Genomic DNA, 26106 nt, shown 5'->3' on the forward strand with positions numbered 1-26106 from the left:
GTTAATGCATCCAAAAGGCTATGAACTCAGAGGACAACACTGCACAGAAGGTAAATAGCTTGTTTTAAGACGTTGAGGCATGGGGCTTGATTCTTGTCTATGTATGTTAAGTCTGAAGTCCCTATTACTCCTACAAAGCATCCTGTAAGGCTCAATGTTGGTTAGATAAAGAACAAGGAGGAGACCCTACACGTGCAATATTAACATCCAGATTTGGTCCCAAATTGCACAAGGGATAAATAATCAGCATGAACATTATTGGGCTTCCTTAAGCTTCTTGACCAGTAGAGTGATCATTCAAGGTTGCCATAGAAAATTGCACACATGGATACATGTATTTCAAAGGTTGATTTGACCTTCTGACTGACCAGATCATTTTGGCAGGACTCATCTCTTAGAGGGTGTGAGGATCTACTCTGTGGGACTGTCCATGGGTACTCGGATTTCCCAGCAGTGTAAGCCTAATTTTTCTGGTATGCAATGTTAAAGAATGGTGTGGTACATGTTTAACCCCTTCACTGTGAGGTTATACTTCTTAAAAACAGACATGGTCCTTGGAAATGTTTTAGCAATCTAGTGAGATTTAAGCAGTCTTGAAGCAATCTATTAAGAAAAGTGAAAGTTGCTTGTACTTAAATTCTGTTTGAATTTCTTTGTTGTTTTAAGGATTCTTTGGGAGCTGGTGCAATATTCATTCATGGTTGTAGGATGTATTGCAAGGACACTGTTTGTCCAGCTCAGTAGTATATTTTGCTGGAGGATTTTAGTTGTTGGGTTTTTTTAAATCATAAATCTACTTTCTTATTCTTTTCCAAAAGCTTACTCTAGCTTTAGTTTACCTTTCAGTCAAAAATGCAGTCTGTTACAAGCCTCTTTCTGTCTATTGGTGTTTGTGTGTAATTTTGGTTTTCAAGTGCTAAACTAACATCTGGTTTTGGTGTTCTCTAAGCAATTTGTCACTGCTCCAAGTCCATCTGCAGACAAGTTTGTTTGGTCAAATGGGCTCATATGTCAATAACTTTCATCTTGTGGCTGGTGAGAAAGATTGAAAACCATTTTGATAATGATTCAATGATGTAATGTCTCATGAGACCAGAAAGAATTCAAGAGATGCTGTTATGGTTCCTGATGATACAGCTGCTGGTGGGAGATACTTGATAGTGTGCAGGACATTCAAGGCCAGGAATTTATTAAACAATTCTGCTCTGAGCAAGCTTACTTTGTTGGTTTTTCATCCACCAGATAGTGTGCTTTTCTTCCTTAGAATCTATATGAAACAGCTTAAAAACCTATTAAATTCTGAATTTCTATAGCATGTTGATTGTGATTTTGTCTGGAACCTTCAGAAGCAGCTCCCTTTTTCTGCTGAAATGCTGAGTGTCCTCATATCATACTCAGTATGGGTTTCTTCCAGACAGTTGGCAGTTTTTGATTGTATCTTCTTCACTCCTCTCAAGATTTTGATTAATTCTGACAGGCTTGGGTGTTCAAAACATAATTGTATTGTGTTGCTGGGATTTTGCTTTGGAGTATAAGCGGAGCTTATATTTTCTGCTGAAAATGGAGCAGCCATCTTCAAAAGTGCTGGGGCTGACCCTGTAACCCTTCCTGATTGTGAAGGGCATGTCATATCTAGACCCTGGGATGTTATGTAGTATGAGAGACACCAGGGGAAGAAGAACATAATTTCTCCTATTTATTTATTTATTTTTTGTTAGTGTGGTATCTGACAATCTAGATAATCATTGAGTGTCTTAATAATGCCTGATGTGCTGAACTCTCCTGAGGATATGGAGATCTGAGAGTATCTGCTTTCCACACCAGGGCTGAGGCTGGCTGTGCCAGATCTGCCTAGGCAGATCCGAAAGCATGCTTACAGGGAACTCTAGAGCAGCAGGAGCAACAATCCTGAGGACCTAATCCACTGATCCACTCTTGAAAGAACACAGTTTTTAATTTGTATACAAAACTTCACTTAAGTCCTTTTCATATTGACAAACACCTAGACACAAGAGTTAATGAGAGACTGTTTACAGGACCAGGAGCAATGGTTTCAAACTAGAAAAGAGTAGATTTAGATTGGATGTTAAGAGTAAGTTCTTTACCATGAAGGTGGTGGAATACTGGAACATGTTGCCCAGGGAGATGGTTCAGGCCCCATCCCTGGACATATTCAAGGTGAGGCTCAACAGGGCTCTGGGCAACCTGATCTGGATGAGGATGTCCCTGCTTACTGCAGAGGGGGTTGGACTTGCTGACCTTTGGACCTAGATGGCCTTCCAACCCAAACTGTTCTATGATTCTCTGATAACACATGGCTTTTGTTTCCCTTAATTGCCAAAACTTTATGTTGGCATCAGTCTCCCTCCTAAACTGCAGTCGTGTTATTCATGTCAGAACAATGGAAATATCTGTATGCAATCAAAAGGGAAATCAGCTAAAGAAAAATAATATATTTCTGAATTTCAGAAGAAAATATACAGTGAAGGAAAATAAAGAATAGCAGCTGTGGAAATTTCATTAAGGAAAACCAAAGCTGAGCGTTGATAACAGTGAAAGAATAGAGAAAATATGGTAAAATGGTGTAGACAAAATTACTAAATAGACTATTTGGCTTGCATTGGGTTTGTCAGATGGGCTCTATTACATTGTAGGTAAAACCAATAAATAGCAGTTCTTGCTAAACATCAGTACTGGGTAAATTAATTAAATTTCTTGTAAAGGACATGTGCTCCACTGTACAATTTTAGATTTAAATTGCAAACCTCACACTGGACCTCTGTTGCATTTGAACACAAACAGCACTAAACTGATCTTCAGAAGGATGTCTTCTTAATATTTTGGATATATGGACTCAAATATCCGTTAGCTTAGAGGTTGTCCAGACATAGTAATGTGCAGATATTTTGGGAATGTCCTCAGAATGAATCTTGAACCATCCCCCAATCCAGACTGCTTTTACATTCCAAAGTTGCACATATAATAGAAAGAATCTGTAATTGCAGGATATAACTGTGTTCAAATAAAGTAAGACTAAGTGAAAGAGAATTCTTGAACCTACAAGGAGACAGATGAGGAGTGAGCTTACAGAAGTCTTTAAGTTCATAAAGGTTATAAAGAAGATGGATTAAAATATGGCTCTGCAACCCCTGAAGCCAGAAAATGAATTTAACAGAGAAATTTAAAACAAAAGTAGCTATCTACTGTTATCAGTGAGTAAAAAAGATGTGCAATTACTGTTTCCGAGATAATGTAGATGCCAAAGCCTTATCTGAGTTCAGAAACTCTTTACACTAATTCATGGATGAAAGCTCTTTTTCAGTGCAAAAGTGCAGCTTGTGTTCAGGAAGTCTTTAAGCCACACTTCACAGGAAAATGGGAGAGTGTGTTGGGACATCATAGCTGAATACTTGCCATCTTTCCAATTTTCCCCTCCATTTGCTACTGCCATGGCAGGCACCAAACTGCTTGGATTATTAGAACCACTCAAACGTTCTCATGCTGCTGTTTGTCTCTTCTCATTAACTCTTCTGTCTAGGTCTTGGTCTAATATGGTATGGGGGAAGCATTGGCAAAACCAGAACATCTTGTAGTTGCATGAGTAAGTTATAGCTCATGGAGTAAAATAAGTTCTATTGCACTGCTTAAAATCTATTTATTTTTCTTACTTATTCTGCATAACTTAGATGTAAATCCTATGATTATGCACTACCATCCATTTGGCTTTATGCATTGCTTTATGTATTGAAAAACAAAAATTAAAGAATAAAACAAGAATTTTTTTTCATAGTCAAGCTTATAGTGGAAGAAATTCCACGGGTCTCTTCCATGATTTTCTACTTCTACACAACTTAAAAGACAAATTTTGAGTCTGAGATTACAGATACTGTAATAGATTGTTGGCATATAAATCAAGTTGTTCTTGTTTTGAAAAACTGAAAAAGTATGATTAACTCTCTCATAGAAATTTATCATACCTCAGAAAGAATTGTTTTACCTCTTCACTAGAATTTTATCAGACATTTAAATGTCTATCTTCCAATAAAGAGATGGCTTTCAACTGCTCAGCTTGCTCATTCATGCACAGGTTCTATGGTGCAATTTGCTCCAGGCTTATGCCTCATGCTTCTTTCTCTACATGTCCATACCCTTAATTATCCCATAAATTACTTTGAAATCCCTGAGGAGAACCTTCCTATCCAAAGTGATATTTAGTTTTTATTTATTGCTGTAAGAGCAAAACTGAGGCTATGAAACGTGAGGAGACACAAATTCCTGACCACACATCTCCAAAAGAGGTTGAACAGCAATTATGTTTTGCACTTTGCCCTTTGAACCATCTCTGCATTTTTCTTTAGTTCATGTATTCATTCAGAGTCTTTGAGGTCAGGAATAGGTTTGATAATGGCTTAAAAGGGCTCATTTATCCCCTGTGATGTTTAATTTTGCTTGGGATTGCCTTCATTTTTTTCCACTGTTATCCATGTGTTTATGTACTTTAAGCTTTGGTTTCCCAGTGTATCTGTCTACTGTCTGAAATGGTACTTTCTCAAACCACAGCCTGGCTTCAGACTATATAATGCCCTCTTCCCTGTCACATGACACACTCTTACAACACTGTCCTTTGAATATATTCACTGGATTGAGACTAAGGTCCTTCAGACTTTACATGTTACCCTTATGCTACCTTTTCTTGTATGCAGTCTTTGCTGTTGATTTATAACAGCATTTCACTGCAGCTCATGCACTTTTCTTTGATCATCCCCAGCAATTATCTGGACAGAATTGTGTGGGTCGATGGTGAGAGCTCATTTGTGCACTCCTTGTGCTTTTGGAATGGCTAACTTTGCACATACAGTGTATGCTTGGATGTTACTGAATGGAGATTTTTTTGATGCAGAACTTATAATGGTTTGGGTGGTATCATGAAATGTCAATTATCTGTTTTTAGCTTCTGTTCTGTTACCTGCCTATTTGCTTTTTCTCCTGTGAGAAGATTCATCCAGCTTTGGGTAACTAAATGAGATGTATAAATCCATCAGAAACTGTAGAACGATGTACACAAAATTAACTTTGCTTTAAATTTGTGGAGATCAATCTGTAACATACTCCTCAGTGAAGGTTATTTTTTTGTTGTTTATTAAACAAGCAAACAAAAAACCTCTCCTGAGACCGAATATTAGTCTTTCTCATATAATGCTTTTCCCAAGTAAGTTTTGAAGCAGATGCAAAGCCCATGGACTATTACACATCACTAATTGATCTCTTGACTCCACAGCTACTTTGTGGTGGCAATTTTGTTCATGTTCCCTAGTAATAGATGTCTATAATTAAATTGAGCCCCAGTCATAATATGAGTGAAGAAGTTAGTTTTGACTGCTCTCAAAAGAGTCACATTGGAAAGGTGATGATGTGTCATCTGTGTTCAGAAGGATTAACAAAGGACTACTGCCCATGTTACAATCCTTAAGGAATAGAACATTTCTTCAGTCATTAAAATGTGTGTCTGTGGGATAAATAAGTCTATATTTTATCAAAGCTACAGAAATTGCTGCATTGAATTTGACAGTCCTATGCCAGATGGGGCTACATGAAAGTGAAAAAAGTCCATTATTAAAGAACAGCTTATCAAAAGCTTTGAGTGTCTTTCACCCCAAACAAAGTGTAGTTTCTGTCCTTAAGCAGAATAAATGTTGTCTGTCATGTGTTAGAGTTTCTACCCCCACACTACCTTTCACGTATTAAGAATGTAAGAAATCCCCTACTAAGTAATCCCCTATGGTCTGTCAAGCCCAGCAGTGTCACCATTCTATTGTCTCCAGCAGGGGTAAAGGGAGATGCTATTTAAAGACCAGATACATGAGGCCTGGCTCCCTTTTGCAGTCCATTTCCCCTTTGTATTTCTCCAGCATCCAAAGTCAATGTATTAGGCATGGTGGCTGAGATATCACTGTCTAGTCATTTTAGTATCCATATAGAGACCTATTCCCTACAAATTTGTCCAAACTGTTTCTGAACCTCCTGACACAGTTTCCACAATCCAGATCCGTCAGCAAGATGTTGAATTGCTCTTCCTCTTCTGTCATCAAGTATCCCTATTTCTAGTATTACCAATTTTTTTTACTAGCAGCTCAACACAAGGTTGGATGTATGGGTAGGGCAAAATTTGATACAGCAATGAAACTGTTATAAATACTTGTAATTCTGTATTGTTTTGTATTTTCCTCAAAACAACCTTTATCATGTTGCTTATAGGGCTAGTACTGAAGAGAGCATTTCATTGTGCCATCTGCAGTGCCATTAAATCTTTTTCCTGCCTGTTTAACTGTTTCAGAAGCCTGAATTTTATTCCAAACCAGACATGATACATATATTTATGTTGTAATTATATTTAAAATGTCAAAGTTATGATCACCTCACTTGTAGTTTAGCTTTTCTGTTGCTCTTTTTCCTTTTGTGAATCAAACTTCAAAATAGAAATGTTAATTTCTACTTAGCAATTTAAAGGTGCAGAAGCATTTAGAGGGAGAAAACCTTGCTGAAAACCTATGTAATGTGTTAATGAAGCAATCAGATGGTGAATGGAAATTAAATGATGGTCTTCAAGAGGAGCAGGAAATTAAGGCTATGGATTCACTGCAGTGAGGAACACTCTTTTAAGGGAGAGATCATTTTTCTTTTAGACCGTAAGGCATCACTTTTTCAGTATGTTTGCTGTTAACAAAGCAAATTATTAGTGACCAGGTATCAATATATTCGACTTTGTGTTTTTGAACAATTTGTAGTTTGGAAATGAGGAGAAAATGCCATTGAGCACTTGGTTCTCTTTAAAAGCATTGGGTATCTGTCTTTGCTATTGATCTTTCACTTTCTTTTTGCACTAAGAAAAATAGTTGACTGTACCTAGAAATAAAACATAAGCAGGGAAAGCTGTAGTTCCTTTTTTGTACTGATATGTATGTATAAAGATTAATGTATTATTATTTTTTTTTGACCACAGATACCCAATGACCAGTACTGGTCATTTCTAACTATAGCAAGTCTAAGGTATTTGACTTGAGTCACTCTAACCAAAAGCCATTTTGCCTGACTTTTTTGGGATCAAATATGTGTGCACTGGAACTTAACAGCTTGACAAATATTTACTGACTTTGTAGGTTGCCATGGACATTGCTTTTCTGTCGCTGATGTGCTAAAAATTGTAATGCTTTCTTTTTCCAGCTTCTGCAAGCAAGAGAGATTGCCCATTACATTCCAGTCCTGTGTGATCACAAAGGAGTGCCAGGTGTCAGAGTGGTCAGAATGGACCCCCTGCTCTAAAACCTGCTTTGACATGACAACCCCTAAAGGGAATCGTACCAGATCAAGGACCATAAAACAGCTCCCTATAGGCAGTGAAAGTGAATGCCCACAATTAGAAGAAACAGAGCAGTGTGTTACTCAAGGAGATGGTGTGGCACCCTGCATTACGTAAGTTGGTTCATTTCAGTTCTCCCTGTACTAAAATTGGTTGGAGACTTGATGGGGTGCTTGGTGCCACGGTTTAGTTGTTTAGGTGGGTTGGATTGGTTGGTGGGTTGGATGCGATGATCTTGAAGGTCTCTTCCAACCTGTTCTGTTCTGTTCTATTCTGTTCTATTCTATTCTATTCTAGCATACAGGGTTGGTGATGTAATGTCAACTGAATCATTATTAAGGAAATCATAGGTTTGATTTTTATTTTATTTTTATTCTTTGCTTATTCTTGCACTTGAAGCCATAGTTTAGTTGTCATGAGGTGTTAGGTGTTAGGTTGGGCTTGATGATCTCTGAGGTCTTTTCCATCCTGGTTGATTCTATGATTCTTGAAAGCCTGAACTCTGCAAATTTCTGCTACATATAGTGAATTCACTTCCTTCTCTACATAAAGGAAAAAATAACAAATAGATACTTTCTCATTAGTGTTAACTTTTCAAAGAGAACCTTTGTGCATTTGAAGGCTCAGTCAAGACCATAATAAATTAACTGTATTAATTTCTTGGTAATCTTTTTTCCTACATAACATTTCTGCCAGATTCATTGTTTTCTCAAGTACTTGTCTATTTGCAGACAAAATGCTGACATAAGAGGTGCTAAATATTTACTCAGCAGCCAGATGTTTTTACTGAGATTGATATTTGGTGCAATGAAGGCAGGACTGGGCCTTCAAATAGAAAGTAGGAAAAGCCAACAGTGACACTTAATAAATCAATGCTGTTTAAAGTTTAGGAGAACTGACAGCACTTTATAATTCAAGAAATTGTAGTAATCCGTATCAGCTAATCAAGTTTAATATTGAAGTCCCAACTGTTCTTTTTCTTTAACAAACTGAGAAGAGGGTCTGGGAAAATGTCTTCTGATGTTGGGTAGACCTTTTTCACTTAATTGTTGAAATGTCATCTGTTCCCTTCTTCAGCCACATTAGGAAGCAGTTCATTCGATTTTGCCTTAAGTACTTGTTGAGTAGAGAATCCTGTGGCATTTCTTGTGGTTTATGATCCCGACTGGGGTTTAGCTGGGAGTCATAGATTTCACTGATTAGAAAGTCATAGCTTTTTTTTTTTTTTGCATCATTCATCACTACCCAGCAGGGATACTTCAGTACTGTAGAGCCATCTTCTTGACAGTGAAAAAGGAACTTACTGAAATAACTTTCTAAAGTAATAATAATATAATTATAGTTTTGTCTTGGTAGTTAAGAGAAATGTCCATCTCTTCTCAAAGGTGTATCTTGTGGGTTGATTTTTGAGGGATTGAGTTGTTGTGGGTTTTTTCCTTCTCCTTTTCTCCTCTTATATGTCTCACTTTTTTCCTTCTGCACATTTTGTTGATATTTTGACTGTGGTTCATTTCAATTTTCTAGCTGTAAACAAACGCCAAGAGTTAGAATCTTGAAAGTAAACTTATCTGAACATAGACTGTATGTCTCTGTATATCAAGGTTTTCTTTCTTCCTCTAAAATATTTATATGTGCAGTATATTTCAGGAATTGAAAGGGAAAAAAATCTTCTAAAAAAGTAATGATTTCAAAACTGAAGGAATAGAGGAAAGATTTCAAGCCACATAAAATACTAGACTTAATGCATCTTTGTGTACAACACATTGTGGTGCTCAGGCCTGTTAAGAAAATTAATAAAGATTTCTCAACTTGATGGTGTGTAAAATGGCTTCCTGATTTCTAAAGACTCAATTAACCAAATTTGATCCAGGTATGGTTGGCGGACCACAGAGTGGACAGAATGCCGTGTCGATCCTCTCCTTAGCCAACAGGACAAGAGGCGAGGAAATCAGACGGCGCTGTGTGGAGGTGGCATTCAAACCCGGGAGACCTACTGTGTACAAGCTAATGAAAATCTCCTCTCCTACTTAAATACTCTTAAAGAAAAAGAAGGTAAATTGAATTAGTGTGAAATTAGAGCACTTCAGCATTACAGAGCTCTTTGACAGACATTGTTGTCTATCATGATTGCCTTCTTACCTTGCAGGTTACTTTCTAGTTCAGATGAAATTACTTAGTTGGAGTAGAAGAAATTTCATTCTCTAGCCTGCAGATATTGCTTCTTAGTAACAAATTACTCTTTCATATTATCTTAGTATCAAAAATACTGTCTTAAGTGAAGAGTGTCTTTCAGTAAGAAAGAATCATGAGAAGGTGGGTCAGAAAACTTGGATTCTGTTCCTTCCTCTGCTGTACATTTCCTGTGTATTTCAGCTGGGTGATGAAGCTGTGCAGTTTGATATCCAGATGGATATCTATTCTAACATGTAAGCTCAGTATAAAAATATGTAAAAATATAAATAGATTTAATTCTCAGGGAATTGTTGGGGGAGCTTGTTGGTTTTTGTTTCCTTATTGTCTTGATTTGGTCAAGTTCTGAAGTAATTTTTAGGACTTCAAACTAGTATAATTTCATGTGTTTGTTTCCCTAACGGAAAGAGAAAAGAGATTATTCCTCGTCACTGTTACAGCTAGTACAGCTTCTTAAAAAAAGAGAGAACAGCTTAGGACACAAAATCTGTAATTCCTTTGGTAATTTACCAATTTGTTCTTGCTTTAAGAAGAACACTGGAGTATTCTCTCTTCCATCTATTTCTGCATACTAATGCAGCACTAGAGATTTAGAAGGTAGTGAATTAAGCTAAATGCGTTTAACTTGTTAATTAAATTTTATCCTCTTCTAAAGCTGTTTCATACAAACAGGCATTATTAATAATAAATAAATAAATAAATACAGCCACTTAATTCAGGAAAATCAACATCATTACACAAGTTGTGTGTAACACAACATTTAGACTTGAGCTGACCAAACCACAGGCTAGTGACTTTTCTGCTGTGGGGTAAAGGCACTCTTGAACTTGCCAGAACGTGCCATAGTGGTAAAGTTTGTGGAGAATATTAATGCCAGCATCCATTTCAGTGGGACTGCTGGGATCAGTAGGGTGTGACTTGTGTGCTCCATGGGCCCCACATCTGTATTTCTTAAAGAAGCAGCTTTCAAGCCTCTTTGTTTAATGCAAATCAGCTTCCGCCCAAGGGCTTTTAGTAAATCGCCTCTGCAGAACAAAGTTTAGATGCCCCTGCCTTAGAGTAAAGGAGTAAAACCTCCCAGCTAAGGAGAGATAACAATAAAATCAGTGGCAGCTTACTGTTCAGAATGATGATTAGGATTTTGGTAGGCTGTGAAGTCTCGCTGGCTTAGGCGGGTGTGAAATCTGCCCTTATCAGCCTGTGACAGGAATACGCAGAGCCCATCAGGAGGTAATCTCTGCAGGCCCCAGAAAGCTGATTAAAATGTAACTAGTCTTTGAATGCATAAACATGAGAACAGTTTTTCAAGAGCTCAAACTAGGGGTGAAGTGGGTCTTACTTGAAAAAGGAGCTCTGGGGTGCTTCCATATTAGGAGACAGATTTTCAGAAGAGCTGCTTCTCCACTCATCTCTTTCTCTCCCCTCCCATATTGGATTCAGTGTGGGCAAGAGCTGCTTTCCAGGCCCTCCTAGGAATAAGCAAATGAGTGCCTCTAAAAACACCACCATTTGAAAACAATGAGCAATTTGAGAAGGAGGAACAGCTAGAGGAGACACATACCATTTTTAGCTGTAGGGAAATGCCTTCATTTCAGTCTAGCTTTCTGTTGGTTGTAGTGAATGCTGTCTTGGTAAGGCTGCTTTAAAGACCTCCATTCACATATACTCATGGTGGCATTTCCCTGTTATTTCAGAAAGTCAGTCACAGAGCAAGTCGAAGGCTAGTGCTGCACCTCTGCTATCCATCACTTTTGAAATAACAGGTAGGTAAATTAAAGCCTCCAAGCTGGCCTTTCAATCAAAAGTGTGCAAAGGAGGCAACATCCCTTCTGGGGGAACTGTGTTGTCTGTACGTGTATAATTACCATGCTTATATAGCTCTAAAATAATTTAAGAGATTTATGCATTCTCAGGAAATTTCAGATCAGTTTGAAAGTGAAGATAATGAAGCTCATGAGCCAGCAAGGATTCTAGGGCAGTCCCCTGATCCACTCCTGAAACATTTTAGCAAGTGACTGATTTTCCTCTCAGTTCTGAGCACTGGAAATTGCTTTATTGCACTCATCACAGCTGCTATTTCCAGTCCCTTTTGTAGTTTTTAAACTACAGATTTAAGGCTCCAGCAGGAATTTGAACTTTTACTACTTAGCTGAACCAGAATCCTTCATGGCATTCAGGTCTACATTATCTCCCACTAGAATTCATAAATTTAGATTTGATGTAGATGAGGGACTATTTGGTGCAGTAATTATGCAGCTGACAATCAAGATTCCTGGAGGCCACTCTTATTCTGCCATTTACTTGCCACTGACTTAAATTGTTTCATCTCTATTCACCTATTTAACTGGTTTAGCCATTACATTTCTCTCACTGTAAGTCTATAGGGCAGATTGTGTCATCTTTTTCCAAGTACCTATACAACTCAGTGTGGAATGAGGATGGGAGGAAAGTTCCTTTTTGAACATAAATTGTTCTAGATCTGCAAACACACAAAGGAGCAGCTTACATGCATGGAGTTGTGCAGTTGCTTTAGAGGATCATGCCCTAAACTATCTGATGCCTTCTGATAACAGCATTCAGCATTGTAGAAAATGAGGGAATAACATGTATTCACAGAGTCACAGAAACATTCAGGTTAGAAAAGACCCTTGGGATCACCAACCATTAACTCTGCTCTACAAGGTGCACCCCTAAAACATATCCCCAAGCAGCACATCCAAACGACCTTTAAACACATACAGGGTTGGTGACTCAACCACCTCCCTAGGCAGCCCCTTCCAGTGCCTGACTACTCTTTCCCCTAATGTCCAGTCTAAACCTACCCAGTTGCAGCTTGAGGCTGTTCCTTCTTGTTCCATCACTACCTGTGAGAAGTGACCAGCATCAGCCTCATCACAACATCCTCTCTTGGTATTCTTTTATTGGTGGTCATAATGTGTTCTAAGCTTGGGTTTTACTTCTTTTCAGTGAGAACGCTTTAATTGCAGAAATGTCCTTCTGCTGTTTGCTGTGAAACCAGTTCATCATGACCAGAAGGAAGACCACAAAACTGTGTATCTTATACTGATGTAGCCACATGCACATTCACCGTCCTTGCCAGCCTGGTTGTTACTGGGTGCTAGTCTGTTGAGGGCTCCTGGAGAAGAATGGGGAGGTTGAACCTTTGATAAATGTAGCAAATACTTAAGAAGAGAGCATTGCTTGTTCTTTTCAATTGTTTTTAACATGCAGTCTTGTATGAAGGTATTTTAAAGGGTGTAAAATATAGTCAGCTAAAGTTTTCTAATGCAGTAGATGATTTGAGGAGAGGGAGACTGTCAATTTAGGTTTTAGGTCACTATTTTAAATCTGGGTCTGATTTTGTACTTAGATTGAAAAAGGAAGAGAGATTATCAAAATGCTTTCACTTTTATTTCCATTTTTGGCCAAAAGTTTTGTCAAATTCCACAGAGAGCTTGTAGTATTACACACAATCTAATCGGCATTTGGCATCGCTGCTAAAGAATAAAGAGCAATCTTTATTGCTGCCACAAGAGACTGAAAGGACAGAGATAAGACATGGTTTTAAATGATAAATTTCTGTATCCAACATCATCTTTTCACAAAGACACTTTGCTAAATAATAAGCAACAAAAGTTGAGCTCATTCATATTTTTTTGATGCTGAAAGAAATCCATTTATATTGACGGGAGCAAGATGTTCACAAGATAGCCAAGCAAGTCTAAGTTGTCTTATTGCCATCTCAAAGAAAGGACCTTGGTGAAGTACATCCTGAGTGCTCAATGATGAAAACATTTTTTAAATAATATGGAATACAACTTGTCTCTCTTCCTGTTGAATTGTCTTGTTTTCAAAGCAATATGGTAGCAGATGTTTGTACATCACTTAAGTTCTATGAACAGCATTCCAAAAAACGTTTTGACATTTTGAGAGATTTATTGATACCACTTACCTGTCCCCAAAGCACTTCTTCCCCTACACTCTGAGTGATGGAAAATGCAGATACTTTCAGAAAGTTTTCATGATGGTTTTGTTTAAACATTTGTTGCTGACAAGACCGAGAATTCGAACTGGACAGATAGTTTAAAAAAATTGAAATAGTATTCCTGTTCCTTAAGTCATCCACTTTAAAACCAAACACAGTCACAGTCCCTCATATTTTAGAATTTCAGGGCTGTCACAAATTTAACTTGAAACCAAATGGACTGCAGTGGTAGCACACTAGTACCTTTTACTGGCAGACTTAAAAATCTGGATGAGATATGGAACATAATAGAATGACAGATGCAAAAATGTGCTATTTAAAGCTTCCTGATGAAAGGCCTTTGTTGTTTTTCTGAATAACATTCCATGAAAATAGTGTGATGCTAAAGTGCTTTATCCTGATGCAGGCTGGGGATGAATCACAGCATTTCTCAGAATGCTTTCTCTGTTCCCTGAAGCAAGGCGGTTGTCTCAGGGGTGTAATTGACCCTTAATTGTAACTGTCTCACTTGGGCAATTCCTCGATTAAATCAAGGTTAAGAAAGTGCAGTTAGCAATTACTTCCTGTTTTTCTTTTATTATTAGAAACTGTTCAATCTACAATTCAATTACAGGTAAATTATGTTTATGTCCATGTTCTATACAAGATGTGCGTATTGTGTTGATTATCATGCACATTAGGTGTCCATGTCAAACTTTTTTGTAAAACTCAGTGTTCTCTCATAAAATTTAATTCCAACATAGCATTATGCAAATGGAGGAATACTAGTTCTTGTATTATTTTGTGTTAAGAGATTGGTGTGCAGGCGGCAGTACTGTTGAAGGACTTATCTGCCATCTTCATGCTTTCATTATATTAAACAACACAGCGTAAAACAGTGCCCAAGGAGGCAACATAGGAAACCAGAACAGGGTGATGATTTTTTTTATTCCCTTTACCCCTTAAAAAGTGAAAAATGAGTGCTTTTTATGTAACTGGAAAGATTATCTACTTAGCCTGAGTGGAAAGACACATATGTATCCTCAAATGAGGCCATATATTAAAAACCTAATGTTTACTTTAACATTACAGCTATGGTTATTGATCTCATCTTTCAGAAGGACATTTTGTCTTATTCTGAGCTTACTTCAAAATATGGTTCATCAGAGAGCTCTTTCCATCAAAAGAGATTATTTGTAGTGTTGGCAGAAGATTAATAAGGTATCCTTCCTGTGAAAAAATGCTGAGGGAGTAGGATGAGATTGTTTTAAGGAATTGCATATTTCTTCAATCAACCAAAGCAAATGAATATGGCAGACTTCATTTTGCCTTCTAGCAGTTATACTCTGCTTAATGTAATATTTTGATGAGTCCTATATTATTAACGAGTACTAAAATCTTCCATGTAATGAAAAAAAGTATAATTTTCTTTTAGAGTTCTCTGCCTTACTTCTGGCACCATACAGAGTTCTCTTACTATTTGTGTGACTTGGGAATTCAAAAGAGTGAAATATCAAAGGAACCAGATGACTTTGGCATATTCCAGGGCTTATTGATCGTTGAGAAATAGAGGAATCTGCCTTCACATGTTTCTTTGTAGATTTATAATAGCTTAATGAAAAAAAAAATCAATTGTCTTGTGCAAAGTTTTAATAATTCTAAATCACTCTATATTATATGCAAACCATGTATTTGCCTAAAACAAAGCCTTCCTTGAAATAGAGCTGCTACTGCACAAATCTTACTGCTGAGTATGCACTTGAAGGTCTTTAGAGTAAAGGAAAAAGACAAAATGTGGTCATATTTTTATCTGTTTCAAGTTATAGCTTAAAAATAATCTTTTAAGTATTAATTAACCAGGCTTTTGAAGTTACAGTATCATATAAGAGCAAAGGGATTTGTGCAGCTCTTTGTTCAGTTTCTTAAGCGAAGGCATGCTCACTAAGACAGCAGGACATCAATTTGCACAGAGTGCAGTGTGAACAACTGTTGTTGTAACATAATCTATCCATTAAATGAAAAGATGAGGTCCTAGAGGGTGCTACAATATCAGTGGTCCTCCTGACTCCATGTAATTGGATTTGGCTCTGTTCATGCAGAGAGTAAACTGACTTCTGTTTCATTTCTCCAAGAGGCACTTTTCTGTCACTTCATCATTAAGAGTGAAATGATGAGATAGCAGCAGCCTTTCTGAATGAAGAATGGTTCTGTCCACTTAGAGCTGGGAATTCGGACCAGTGACATGTGAGAAATGTGTTGACTTTGTTTTGACAGCCTCGAGGCCAGTGGACCGTAATCTGTGTACAGGACCTCTACCAAGCACCTCCCAGTTGTGCCATATCCCCTGCCCTACAGAGTGTGAGACCTCAGCATGGTCAGCGTGGGGACCATGCACCTATGAAAGCTGTGATGACCCTCAGGCCAAGAAGGGTATGTAAAAATGCAGCAAGACCTCTTAATGGTGGTTACTTCATATTCCTAAATTACTAGGCATCTTTGTCTATGCAAGCATACTAAATTTTGTACCAAGAAGGGTGTATCTGGTGCTTCTGAGCATGACTATAACCTGTTCAGGGGGGATAGGCCAGGAGCAGAGGTAGTGCAATAGCCCTGTATGTTAGGAAGTGTTACAAGTTCTAGACCTTAATGATGGTGATGGAAAGGACTGAGGTATTTAAGGGCTTCACTGTCTCAGTCTTCAAAGGCAAGACCAATTGTTCTGTGGCTACCCAGGCCCCTGACCTGGACAACAGAAATGGAAAGAAGCATGAAACCTGCATAATCCAAGGGGAAATAGCATCCTGCTACACCATGCAGAAGTCTATGGGGCTGTGTGGGATCCACTTAAGGGTATTGAGAGAGTTGATGGAAGTGCATCTGATCCACTTTCAATCATTTACCAGCAGTCCTGGCTAACTGGGGAGGTCCCAGTTGACTGGAGATCAACAAATGTGGCACCCATCTACAAGAAAGGCTGGAAGGAGAATCCAGGAAGCTGCAGACATGTCAGTGTGATCTCAGTACCAGGGAAGGTTAAGGAGAAGATCATCCTGATTGCCATCACACAGCATATATAGAACAACCAGTCAGTCAGGCAAAGTCAGCGTGGATTTATGGATGGCAGGTCCTGCTTGACTAACCTGATATTCTACAACAAGGTGACCCACTTAGCAGACAAGGGAAAGGCCATGGATGTTGTTTATCTGGACTATAGTAAAGCCCTTCACACCATTTCCCATAGCATTCTCTTGGAGAAACTGTCTGCTCATGGCATGGACAGGCACACTCTCCACTAGGTAAAGAACTGGCTGGATGGCCAGGACCAATGAATGGTGGTGAATGGAGTTCAATATGATTGATGGCCAATCACAAGTATTCTCCAGGGCTCAGTAGTTGAGCTCATTTTGTTTGATATCTTTATTAATGATCATCACAACAGGGGAAATGAGTGCACTCTCAGCAAATTTGCATACAACAGCAAGTTGGGCAGGAGTGTTCACCTGCTTGAGGGTAGGAAGGCTCTTCAGTGGGATCTGCCTGAAGGCTGAATTGATGAACTGAGACCAGTTTGATGTCATTCAGCAAGGCTAAGCATTGAGTCCTGCACTTAGGTCACAACAACCTCATGCAATGCTGACAGTTTTGTTCAAGAGTGGTTGGAAAGATGCCCGTTGGAAAAGGATCTGGGGCTATTTGTTGACAGCCAGCTGAATGTGAGCCAGCAGTGTGCCCAGGTGGCCAAGAAGGCAAATATCATCCTGGCTTGCATCTGAAGTAGTGTGGCCAGCAGAAGTAGGCAAGGTGGCAACTGAAATACTGGAGAATAGGAGGCACAAGGTGAGACGCCCTCTCTCTCTACCTGAAAGGTTGTAGCAAGGTGGATGTCGGTCTCTTCTCTCAAGCAACAAGTGATAGGATGAGAAGAAATGTCCTCAGGTTGTGGCAGGAGAGGTTTAGTTTGGATATAAGGAATAATTATTCACAGAAAGGACTGTCAAGTGTTGGAAAAAGCTTCTCAGAGAAGAGGTTGAGCCACCATCCCTGAAGAGGTACTTAAAAGACATGTACATGTAACACTAAGGGAGGTGGTTTAGTCATAGACATTGCACTACTGGGTTACTGGTTACTGGCCTTTTCCAACCTAAATGTTGAAATGTGATTTTAAAAAGAAGGTCTTTGAATTAAGACTATATTAAGCACAAAAGCTGGCAAAAACGTAGATTGTTTACTAAGCTCTCAGTGTCAATTTGGATTATTATAGGCAAATTCCAGTTTCAAGCCTTTCTCTCAAACTGAAAGGTAAGCAGTTTGTATATGTGCTGGAATCACAATTTTGGAACCATTTCGCAAGGAGAGAAGCAGCCTTCTAGGTGCATAGTGTCTAAGCCACTCGAAGACTCATAGCTGAGTAATAGTAGATTATGAAGCATGCTTTGCAAAGAGCTGAGACCATTTGCTGTTAATAAGTGACACTAGTTGACTGGTGACATATGTGCTGGTTTCAATTTTCACATATTTTACAGTTTATTCCTATGCACAACAGACTGTAGTAACCTGACATCAAAACAGGAAAGGAAGAATAGAGTGACAGAGACCTCATGTAAGAAATCTGCAGGTTTCTGGCTGCAGATGATAAAAACTGGCCTAGTCATTGCTGCAACCTAATTAGCTGACAAAGGTTGAGATTACAGACTTAGTCTCTGATTGAAAACACTCATAAGAAAGGGGAGCCACGTATGTCTGCTTGAGCAACTGTAATTACCACATTAGCTTCCTCCTGGTATACTGCTAGCTACACTTCAGTCTGGGCATCAATAATGCAAGTATTACAACGCTGTCTCATGGTAATGTGACCCAACTGTGATCAATTCAAGAAGGAAAAAATAGTTCAGTGTGTAATCCTATTGGATTGAGTCTGCTCTGATTACAGCTGTCAAATAATCTATTTCTGCTGCTATCCCATCACTGAAAGGTTGTGCTACATTTTTAGGGGCGATGTTTAGATTCGTGAAACTGATTTGGACAATTGCCTGATGGAAGTGTCTTAGGATGTGCTTTATACAAGTCTTTATTCTAGCACGCAATGAGCAAGGATCTTCTTATAACTGCCAACGTTTTCCTCTTCTCTAGAAATTCTTCTGTTTTATTTTCTAATTGCATTGATGATTCTGAGAGAGGGATGTGAAATTTGTACAGTCCCAGGTTTAGCAGCAATTCCCTGTGTGTTTCAGGAATGGTCCTTTACAGTGGATCGATTGCCTCCTTTGTTGCAATTTTGTGGCAGGCTCAGTAAACCATTTGGACATTATTTGGCTGACTACTTCAATTTAGAAAACAAACACCTAAATATACATGGAAGTGCATTTTTAAATTAATGTCTGTTGTAATTGAATTGAGGTGTTCTTCAAACAAAGAATCAATCCTTACTCATAGATATTTCAAAATTCTACCCTGTTTAGTTTGTGTCCTCATACAAATTAAAGAGTTATGTGTAGCATTTTATATATATAAAAAAATCTCTGGATATTACTAACCTGCCTGAACACTGAGATAAAAGAGACTCTAAAGAGATGTAAAAAGAAACAAACCTTTGCCAAAGTGAAAAGTATTTTGATCAGATATATCAGAAGTGGTGAACATGTGAAACTATTTCCTGAATCCATTCAGTTTATTTAGATTTTTCTGATTTAATCTGTCTTTCTCAACATGCCATCCAGAAAGTGAGGGAAAAAGCTTCTCTTAGTGTCTGATGACACTCTAAAGGCCCGTCACTTTCTGTAATTCTAAATGATTGTAGGTAGTCTTAAGAAAACTTGTAAATGCTTGCAAGGGAATATTGTGATTTTAATTACTGAAAAATTACTCAGAGGACTTGGATTTATTTTCTTGCCTTGCCTTTTCTTGAGGTGTAGTTTGGCATTTTAATATTTTGGGGGGAGGAGAATGTTTATAAACTGTTGCAAGATACATGAGAAGAAAGCAAGTAAGATGTCTGAGAAATGGCAACCTAGCAATTTAATCCAGATCTGGCAAGAGTGATGTACAGGAAATTACTCCTGCAGTAGGTATGACCAGGATAAACAGGGGTTTTAGGCAAAGCATACTGAATAAGCTCAATTTTTTTGATGCTCTTGCTAAGTTTCACTTCTCTCTCTGCCTTAATGAGTTTGATACCCAGTTATCTAAAATGCAGTGTGCACTGTCTGTAGTATATATTACAAAGAGCTGCTCACTCAGGTGTAGGTAGATAAAAATCTCTTCACTTTGCGTTTTTGATTGATGAGTCTGCCTTTTCCTATTTTCATGGCTGTTTCAGGCTTTAAACTAAGGAAACGGCGCATCACCAATGAGCCTACAGGAGGAACAGGGAACTGCCCTCACCTTCTAGAAGCCATCCCGTGTGAGGAGCCCTCCTGCTATGACTGGAGAATCACAGGGCTGGAGGAGTGCATTCCTGACAACGAGAAGCCATGTGGCCCCGGTACACAGGTTCCTATTGTCGTCTGTGTCAACAGTGATGGTAAGATGCTTTTTACCTCAGCCCACACCAAACGTAGTCCAGAAGCATGGCAGTGTCTCTCAGTTTGTAAGGCCAAGCTGTCTGGAATAGAGAGAAATGGCCTTTCATATTGGTTAGGAAGAATGGGCTCTCTACTTGCTCTAGAGTGAAGCTCCTTCACCTACACACTGTAGATTTTCAAAGGTCCCTGAAGAAACTTTGAGAATCTCAAAGGAAACATAAACCAGCTATTTTTCAGTAGGTCAGACTCATGCCTGCAGTGACTTGACTGAACTCCCTGATGTAATCCTTCTAACAAAACTGATCCTCTGAGTCCAGAACCAAATAAAGTGTGAGTAAAGTAAGACATGTTGCAGTAAGTATAGCTGGAAGAAAAATATTAATAATATGTTTATTAAAAAGCATGGCTTGGTGTTGGTTTCACAGTCTTGCCCATTATTATTCAATTATCCTCTGTGAGAGATAAGAGATTTTGCATGACAGTCATAAAAGCCAATTTGGAAAGCTGCTTACAAAATACTTTAATCTATGGAAGACTCATGAATTACTGTTGTGAGAATATTCCTTATTTGTTCATAGTAATACAGTCTAGAGCAATATATAAACTAAAATAACTGTACTGATTACAGTGCAGTTATGGTAAAAAATAACAGTTCTAAAGGATGTAAAGGATTAAGAAAGGATTGATGATCTCTTAACAGTTGCACAAACTAATTTGTAATTAAATTGATCAGAAGCAATAAGAACTGATTATAGAGAGATTTAAATCTTGAGCTTTCATTCTCAGGAATTTGGGTCATAACTGAATTTTGGGGCTTAACTTTAAAACCTTGGAGTATAAGCTTCATTTCCCTGCATACACCTAAGAGAACTGGTATCCATTTTTACAGCTCAGAAACAGATTAGCATAGAATTACAATATTGAATCTAGTACATTTGATGTCCTCACCTCAAAATATTTCCCTTCACACTGTTACAATTTCTTGTCAGCAATATGAAACCATTTGACATTTTGTTTATACACATATTTGGATGAAAAGTGGCCTTTCCCTCAAAAATATAAATGCTTCCTAAATAATCCTGAATTAGTTTTTTTCTTTGCAATAGTAAAAAAAAGTTGTTGCATTTTCTTTTCTTTTACTAGATTTTGACTAGTTTGGCTTACCTTTATTTTTGAGAAGTGCTATTTTCTTGCATATCTAACTTCTGATTAGCCTAATTTCTTACTGAATTGTAATACATACATTTAAATTGATTATAATTCATGTAACCTTAATATATTTGGAACATACAGCCAAGCTACTGAACTTTGAGATATCTTTTATGCCGGTGGTATTTTCAATTGTTCTATTTCAGTCTCAGAGGATTTGCTGTTCACCCTGCCTGGGCTTTGATTTTGGCCAAATTTGATTTGGAGCACCTGTGATTAACTTGTTTACTTCCAGTACTAATCTTTGTCTTTCTGAATTATATATTGCTGTAATTATATGGCATTATACATGGCCTCTATCAGCAATCTGTCCCAGAAGGAGTGAGAAGTTGAGCTTTGGCCGTGTGCCTGTCAGTCTTTAGGATTAAGAGTTGTGGGCACAGCTTCAAAGAAAGGAGAAAACAAATTGAAGTTATGGTTTGTTTTGCACAGATCCAGTCACTCACAAAGATAGGTGTTCAATATCTTTGGACAGAGTGCAAAACCAGTGGAAAATAATGTAATGGATTATCACAGCTCTTCCTTTTCTTGGTAAATGATTTTCTGTGATCTTTGCCAGTAATACTAAGTGGGTTTTGCTTAGATGAGAAAGCAAGTGGTTTTTGCTTAGATGCTTTTGCTGAGAAAGAGTAGCATGATATAGTAGAAGGAAACAATGTATGAAGTAAGGACCCACCAACCTCTGTAGTCCCTTCTCTTCAAGCTAATTCTGCTCAAGCATCTCCTTGCTTTGCCATGCACAGCACCAACCCACTGAAAATCTTGCAGGCAACTCGTAAATGTTCCTCTAAGCACACACTTCCACTTCTTCCCAGGTAGCTCCCATCTAGTGCTCTGGCATCTTACCCTGGCAGATGATACCCCTGGTATCCTTCACCTAACACTTGTGGGTATCCAGATTCTGCTTTGCAAAATCTGGGAGAGCAGCACCATGCAGTCAGGTAGGATTTGTATCAAGCCCCACAGCAAAAAGGTAGTTTGCAATAAAGTAAATTTTAGAGAATGTTCCTCTTCCATTGTCTAAACTTGGTTTAAATTAATCATCATATGAAATTGTGTTAATCAGTGTTCTTTGAGTACTTCTTGGGAGAAGACTGCATTGGCTACCAGTTAAAGGCTGAGGTTCTATTAGCAGGATGCAAAAGGTCTGTAATTATCATGTGTTGCTATAATTTTGATCTAAATGTCTCATAGGGAATTTTGTTCAGTTTTACAGGTAAAAATGACTGCAAAGAGAAACTGTGGACAGCATTAATTGCCTGAGTTTGCTGTGTTACTTAAAGTGAACTAAGCTTAACAATACTGTCTTCAGTCTCTGAAGAACATTCTGAGGTTGTTTTTGTTCCTATAAATTAATTAGCCATTACTAAATCAGTGCCTGGATAGAAGAAGTTGGATCAAAGCAACTTAACTATGTTAAAATAAAAAATGTATTTTTCCCTTGGCTTCTGCTTTATAAAATGAAAGAGGTCAACTTTGTAATTCTTGGAACAAGCACTGTACTGTAAATGTACAGCTTCAACATAAGAGAAACACAATAGTAATGATTTTTTTCTCCTTCTATGGACTGTTGCATTATTTTATATGTTTAAAGCATAATTACTTGTCCCGAGTAAGTCCCAAGTGTTTTACTTCAGAATTAGAATCAAGTAGCAGTGTCTGTGAGATTGTTTTATGTAATTAGAGTGAGCTTCCCTCTTCAATTTGGTGTAAAGATATGAGTCATTACAGCCTTCGAGACAATAGCAAACAATAGATTATCCTCCCATGTTGTTGCTGGAGGCCTATGATTGTCATTCTCTTTCAACAGTGGATTGCTGTAATCAGAATTTTCATTCAGGCTGAAAAAAATATGACAGTCAGTACCCCAGCTTGTCATTGCAGAGGCTACAATGAACTTTGATGCGTTTTATTATATAAATGGAACTTGAGCCTTTTGCTGTTCAAGTAACCTTTCCAGAATAAATATTCTTAGTCAGTCTTCCAGGAAATTTCACAAAGGAACTGCTCTGGAAAAACAAAACAAACAATTTCTTTAGGTTATGGAAATGCTGAGACTAGACAGAAAGTGATCAGCACTCCTCCATCATAATCATTATTTTAAGAATTAGAGACCTGTGGATAATGTTCTGTGGCACATATTAACTTTTGCCAATGACAGAATGACTTTGTAAACAAAATATATTGTTATTCATATATATATATGTAACATACTAAAGGGAAACTTGCATGCATGACCACACAGAGGTATTTACACATGATTTAAACACTTTAATGCAGTTCAGAAGAGTGATTTTACGACAGCTGAGTTTGCTTTATTACTTTCTATGTAGAATCTATGAAGAATGCACATTCAAAACTGTTTATGTAGTATTTGAAGGCTCAGTCTATAGTAGCAAAGCTGGCCACTTCTCCACCCTGTAATGGATACACTAATGCTTCTCATATGTAAATAGGACAAAATAATTTCTAACATAAAAAATCTGCAAAGTTAACTACTGCTGAAAATGCCTGCAAAATGCTGATTTGTTTGTTATGGGGTTTGGGGCTTTTATATTTGTGCTGAACTCTCAACTCTCTATCAGAAGTACTGACAGTGGTTGTGGCATCTGCAGCATGTTTCTGACCCTCAGACAGTAGGCTGAAATTGCCCATTTTGTAGGAATGTGTAAATAATAAATTGATTTACAGCCTTTGTAATATACCAGGCTTTGTACCACTGTATGTGTTATTCTGGATAAAAGAGATCTCACTTTGAAGGGCAAATTTCTTCCAGACCTTGTTCAAGCACACTAGTTGTTGGGTTACAGTTAGCTCCACAGGGGAAAGGAAAGGACCCATTGCCACATCCTGCCTTACAGTTGTGAGATGACTCCCCGTAGAAGAGGGAGCCATGGCAACAGCAAAGGTCTCCATGTCTATGCAAATTCCTGCAACTCTTTGAAGTAGCAAAATTATTCCTCAAGTTGTCTATGGAAAGATGTTTGCATAGACAACTTGCTACGAGTTCTCTTCTGGTACCTGAATGTATACAGGTGACATATATCTTCCTCATGGTCTAGTCATGGGGTCTGTGTTTATAGGTTGGACTTGATGATCCTTGAGGTCTCTTCCAACCTTAGTTATACTGTGACACTATGAAACCACCAGTGAAATCAGTATATCCTGATGTAAAGTGGTGGCCTGTATCCTGATTGCAATACTGGGGACAAAATGACGGTGTCGGTAGTTAATTAAAAGTTATAGAAGGTAAACGAGTCTGGTTTGTTAATTAAAAGATGTAGACCTTTCAAACTGCTTAGTATGGTGGCACTCTGCTATCCAAAATGGAAGAGTACGTTTTCTTCAGCTGTTTATTCTCAGCTAGTGTGACTACCTGAAGACAGTTATGTGATAATCTTTTAGGATTTAGTTGCTTTTCCTGCTTTTCCTTAGACTTGGAAATAATTATTTCTCAAATGCTTCTTGCATTCTTTTTATTGAATTTTACCTTGCAGTAAAGCTTGTAAAATTCCTTTGTGTCATTTACATTTTCTTCTATAGTATTTAGTTTCTTAATTTTTTTGCTTGTAGCTATATATCGTCTTAAGCAGCATTTAATTAAATATATAGAAAAAACTTCAGGGAAAAAAATGAAGATCAGCTCATGCAACCATTTTTCACTTTAAATATTTTGGCTGGTTTAAACATTGTTCTTTCTATATATTTATGGTTTGAATCAAATATGTGCAAAATTAGTAGCTGCTGGACTTCATTAATTTTCATAATGGGAAACAGTAAGAGAATCAATGGAGGCTTTATAGGTGTGCCCAGGTATAAAGAGTTGATTTATTCTGCCCTTTGTTGTTTGCCTATGTGCTTTGAACCACCAGACTGGTTGGATTTTATGATTATTTAGAAAGAAAATACCTAATTTGTGTCACTTTATGACTCAGTTCTTTAAAAAGAATGAAAAGCCAGATTCAAATTCAAATTACACTGAATTTTTGAGTTAATGCTGTAAGAGAACCCAGATCAAAATCTGGCTAATGCTCAGCAGTCAATTAGTAGAGAAATACAGTAGCTAATGACAGTTTCTTTCAGCACATACTGCCTTACACTTACAGGAACTTGGTTATATGGGCATTAGTCATCATTTCCCAATATTAATTTCCCAGCTAATGTCATTACAGAATTGATTTGAACTGTTTTTTTTCTGCCTGACAGCTTTTTGGCTGACTATCTGAGGAATTAAATCAAATAGAAGATACATTGTTTTTTTCTTCACTGTAAACACATAGTACATGAAATTTATAATCCAGACCTTTCCCTTAATTTGTCTGGTTACATAAAAACTGTTGAATATGATTATTAGATGTTTGTTTTATGTCAGAATTCATTACTGAGGGTAAAATACAATCAGTCTAAAGGACCATAAAATTTATACTCTCAGGACATTATGTTTCAGAGTGTTGGATTTTTAAGACATTTCTTTTTAACAAGATTTGCTTTATTTAGTGTAAAGGAATATAAGGAAAATTGAGTGCACACCAATGTTTAGATGATCCTATTTCAGTTCTCAGGAAGTTTGATGATGGATAATTCTTCTGTCAATAAAAGGTCACATTTAATATGTCATAGCAATGTCTTCTTGTCTCTGATCTTGACATTAGGAAAATTGACATATCCCTATTGAGTTACATCTAAGAATGGATCCTTTTAGCATTTATATTACATGAAGTGATTTCAGTATATGGGATGACTTAAGTACTGGGATGACTTAAGTACTGGGATGACTTAAGTACTTCACTTGCTTCGTCAATGTTTTTAATAGTTGGCCTAAAATGTGAGATGATGATTTCAATTAAAGGGATAAGTAAATAAAG

The 26106-nt window shown here is 37.6% G+C and overlaps 1 protein-coding gene across 1 annotated transcript in view; it reads left to right on the forward strand.

Moving 5' to 3' along the window:
• The window catches only part of THSD7A (thrombospondin type 1 domain containing 7A), a 307882-nt gene that overhangs the window by 183394 nt on the left and 98382 nt on the right, over nt 1-26106 (forward strand). Inside the window, exons 7-10 of the mRNA XM_068152522.1 lie at nt 7222-7470; nt 9228-9409; nt 15786-15941; nt 19828-20031. Coding sequence (XP_068008623.1) covers nt 7222-7470; nt 9228-9409; nt 15786-15941; nt 19828-20031 — 791 coding nt within the window. The remainder of the gene's footprint in view (nt 1-7221; nt 7471-9227; nt 9410-15785; nt 15942-19827; nt 20032-26106) is intronic.

The sequence above is a fragment of the Melanerpes formicivorus genome, unplaced genomic scaffold (assembly GCF_026170545.1).
Source record: "Melanerpes formicivorus ecotype bairdi unplaced genomic scaffold, bMelFor1.0.p_v2 SCAF_23, whole genome shotgun sequence".
Classification (NCBI taxonomy): domain Eukaryota; kingdom Metazoa; phylum Chordata; class Aves; order Piciformes; family Picidae; genus Melanerpes; species Melanerpes formicivorus.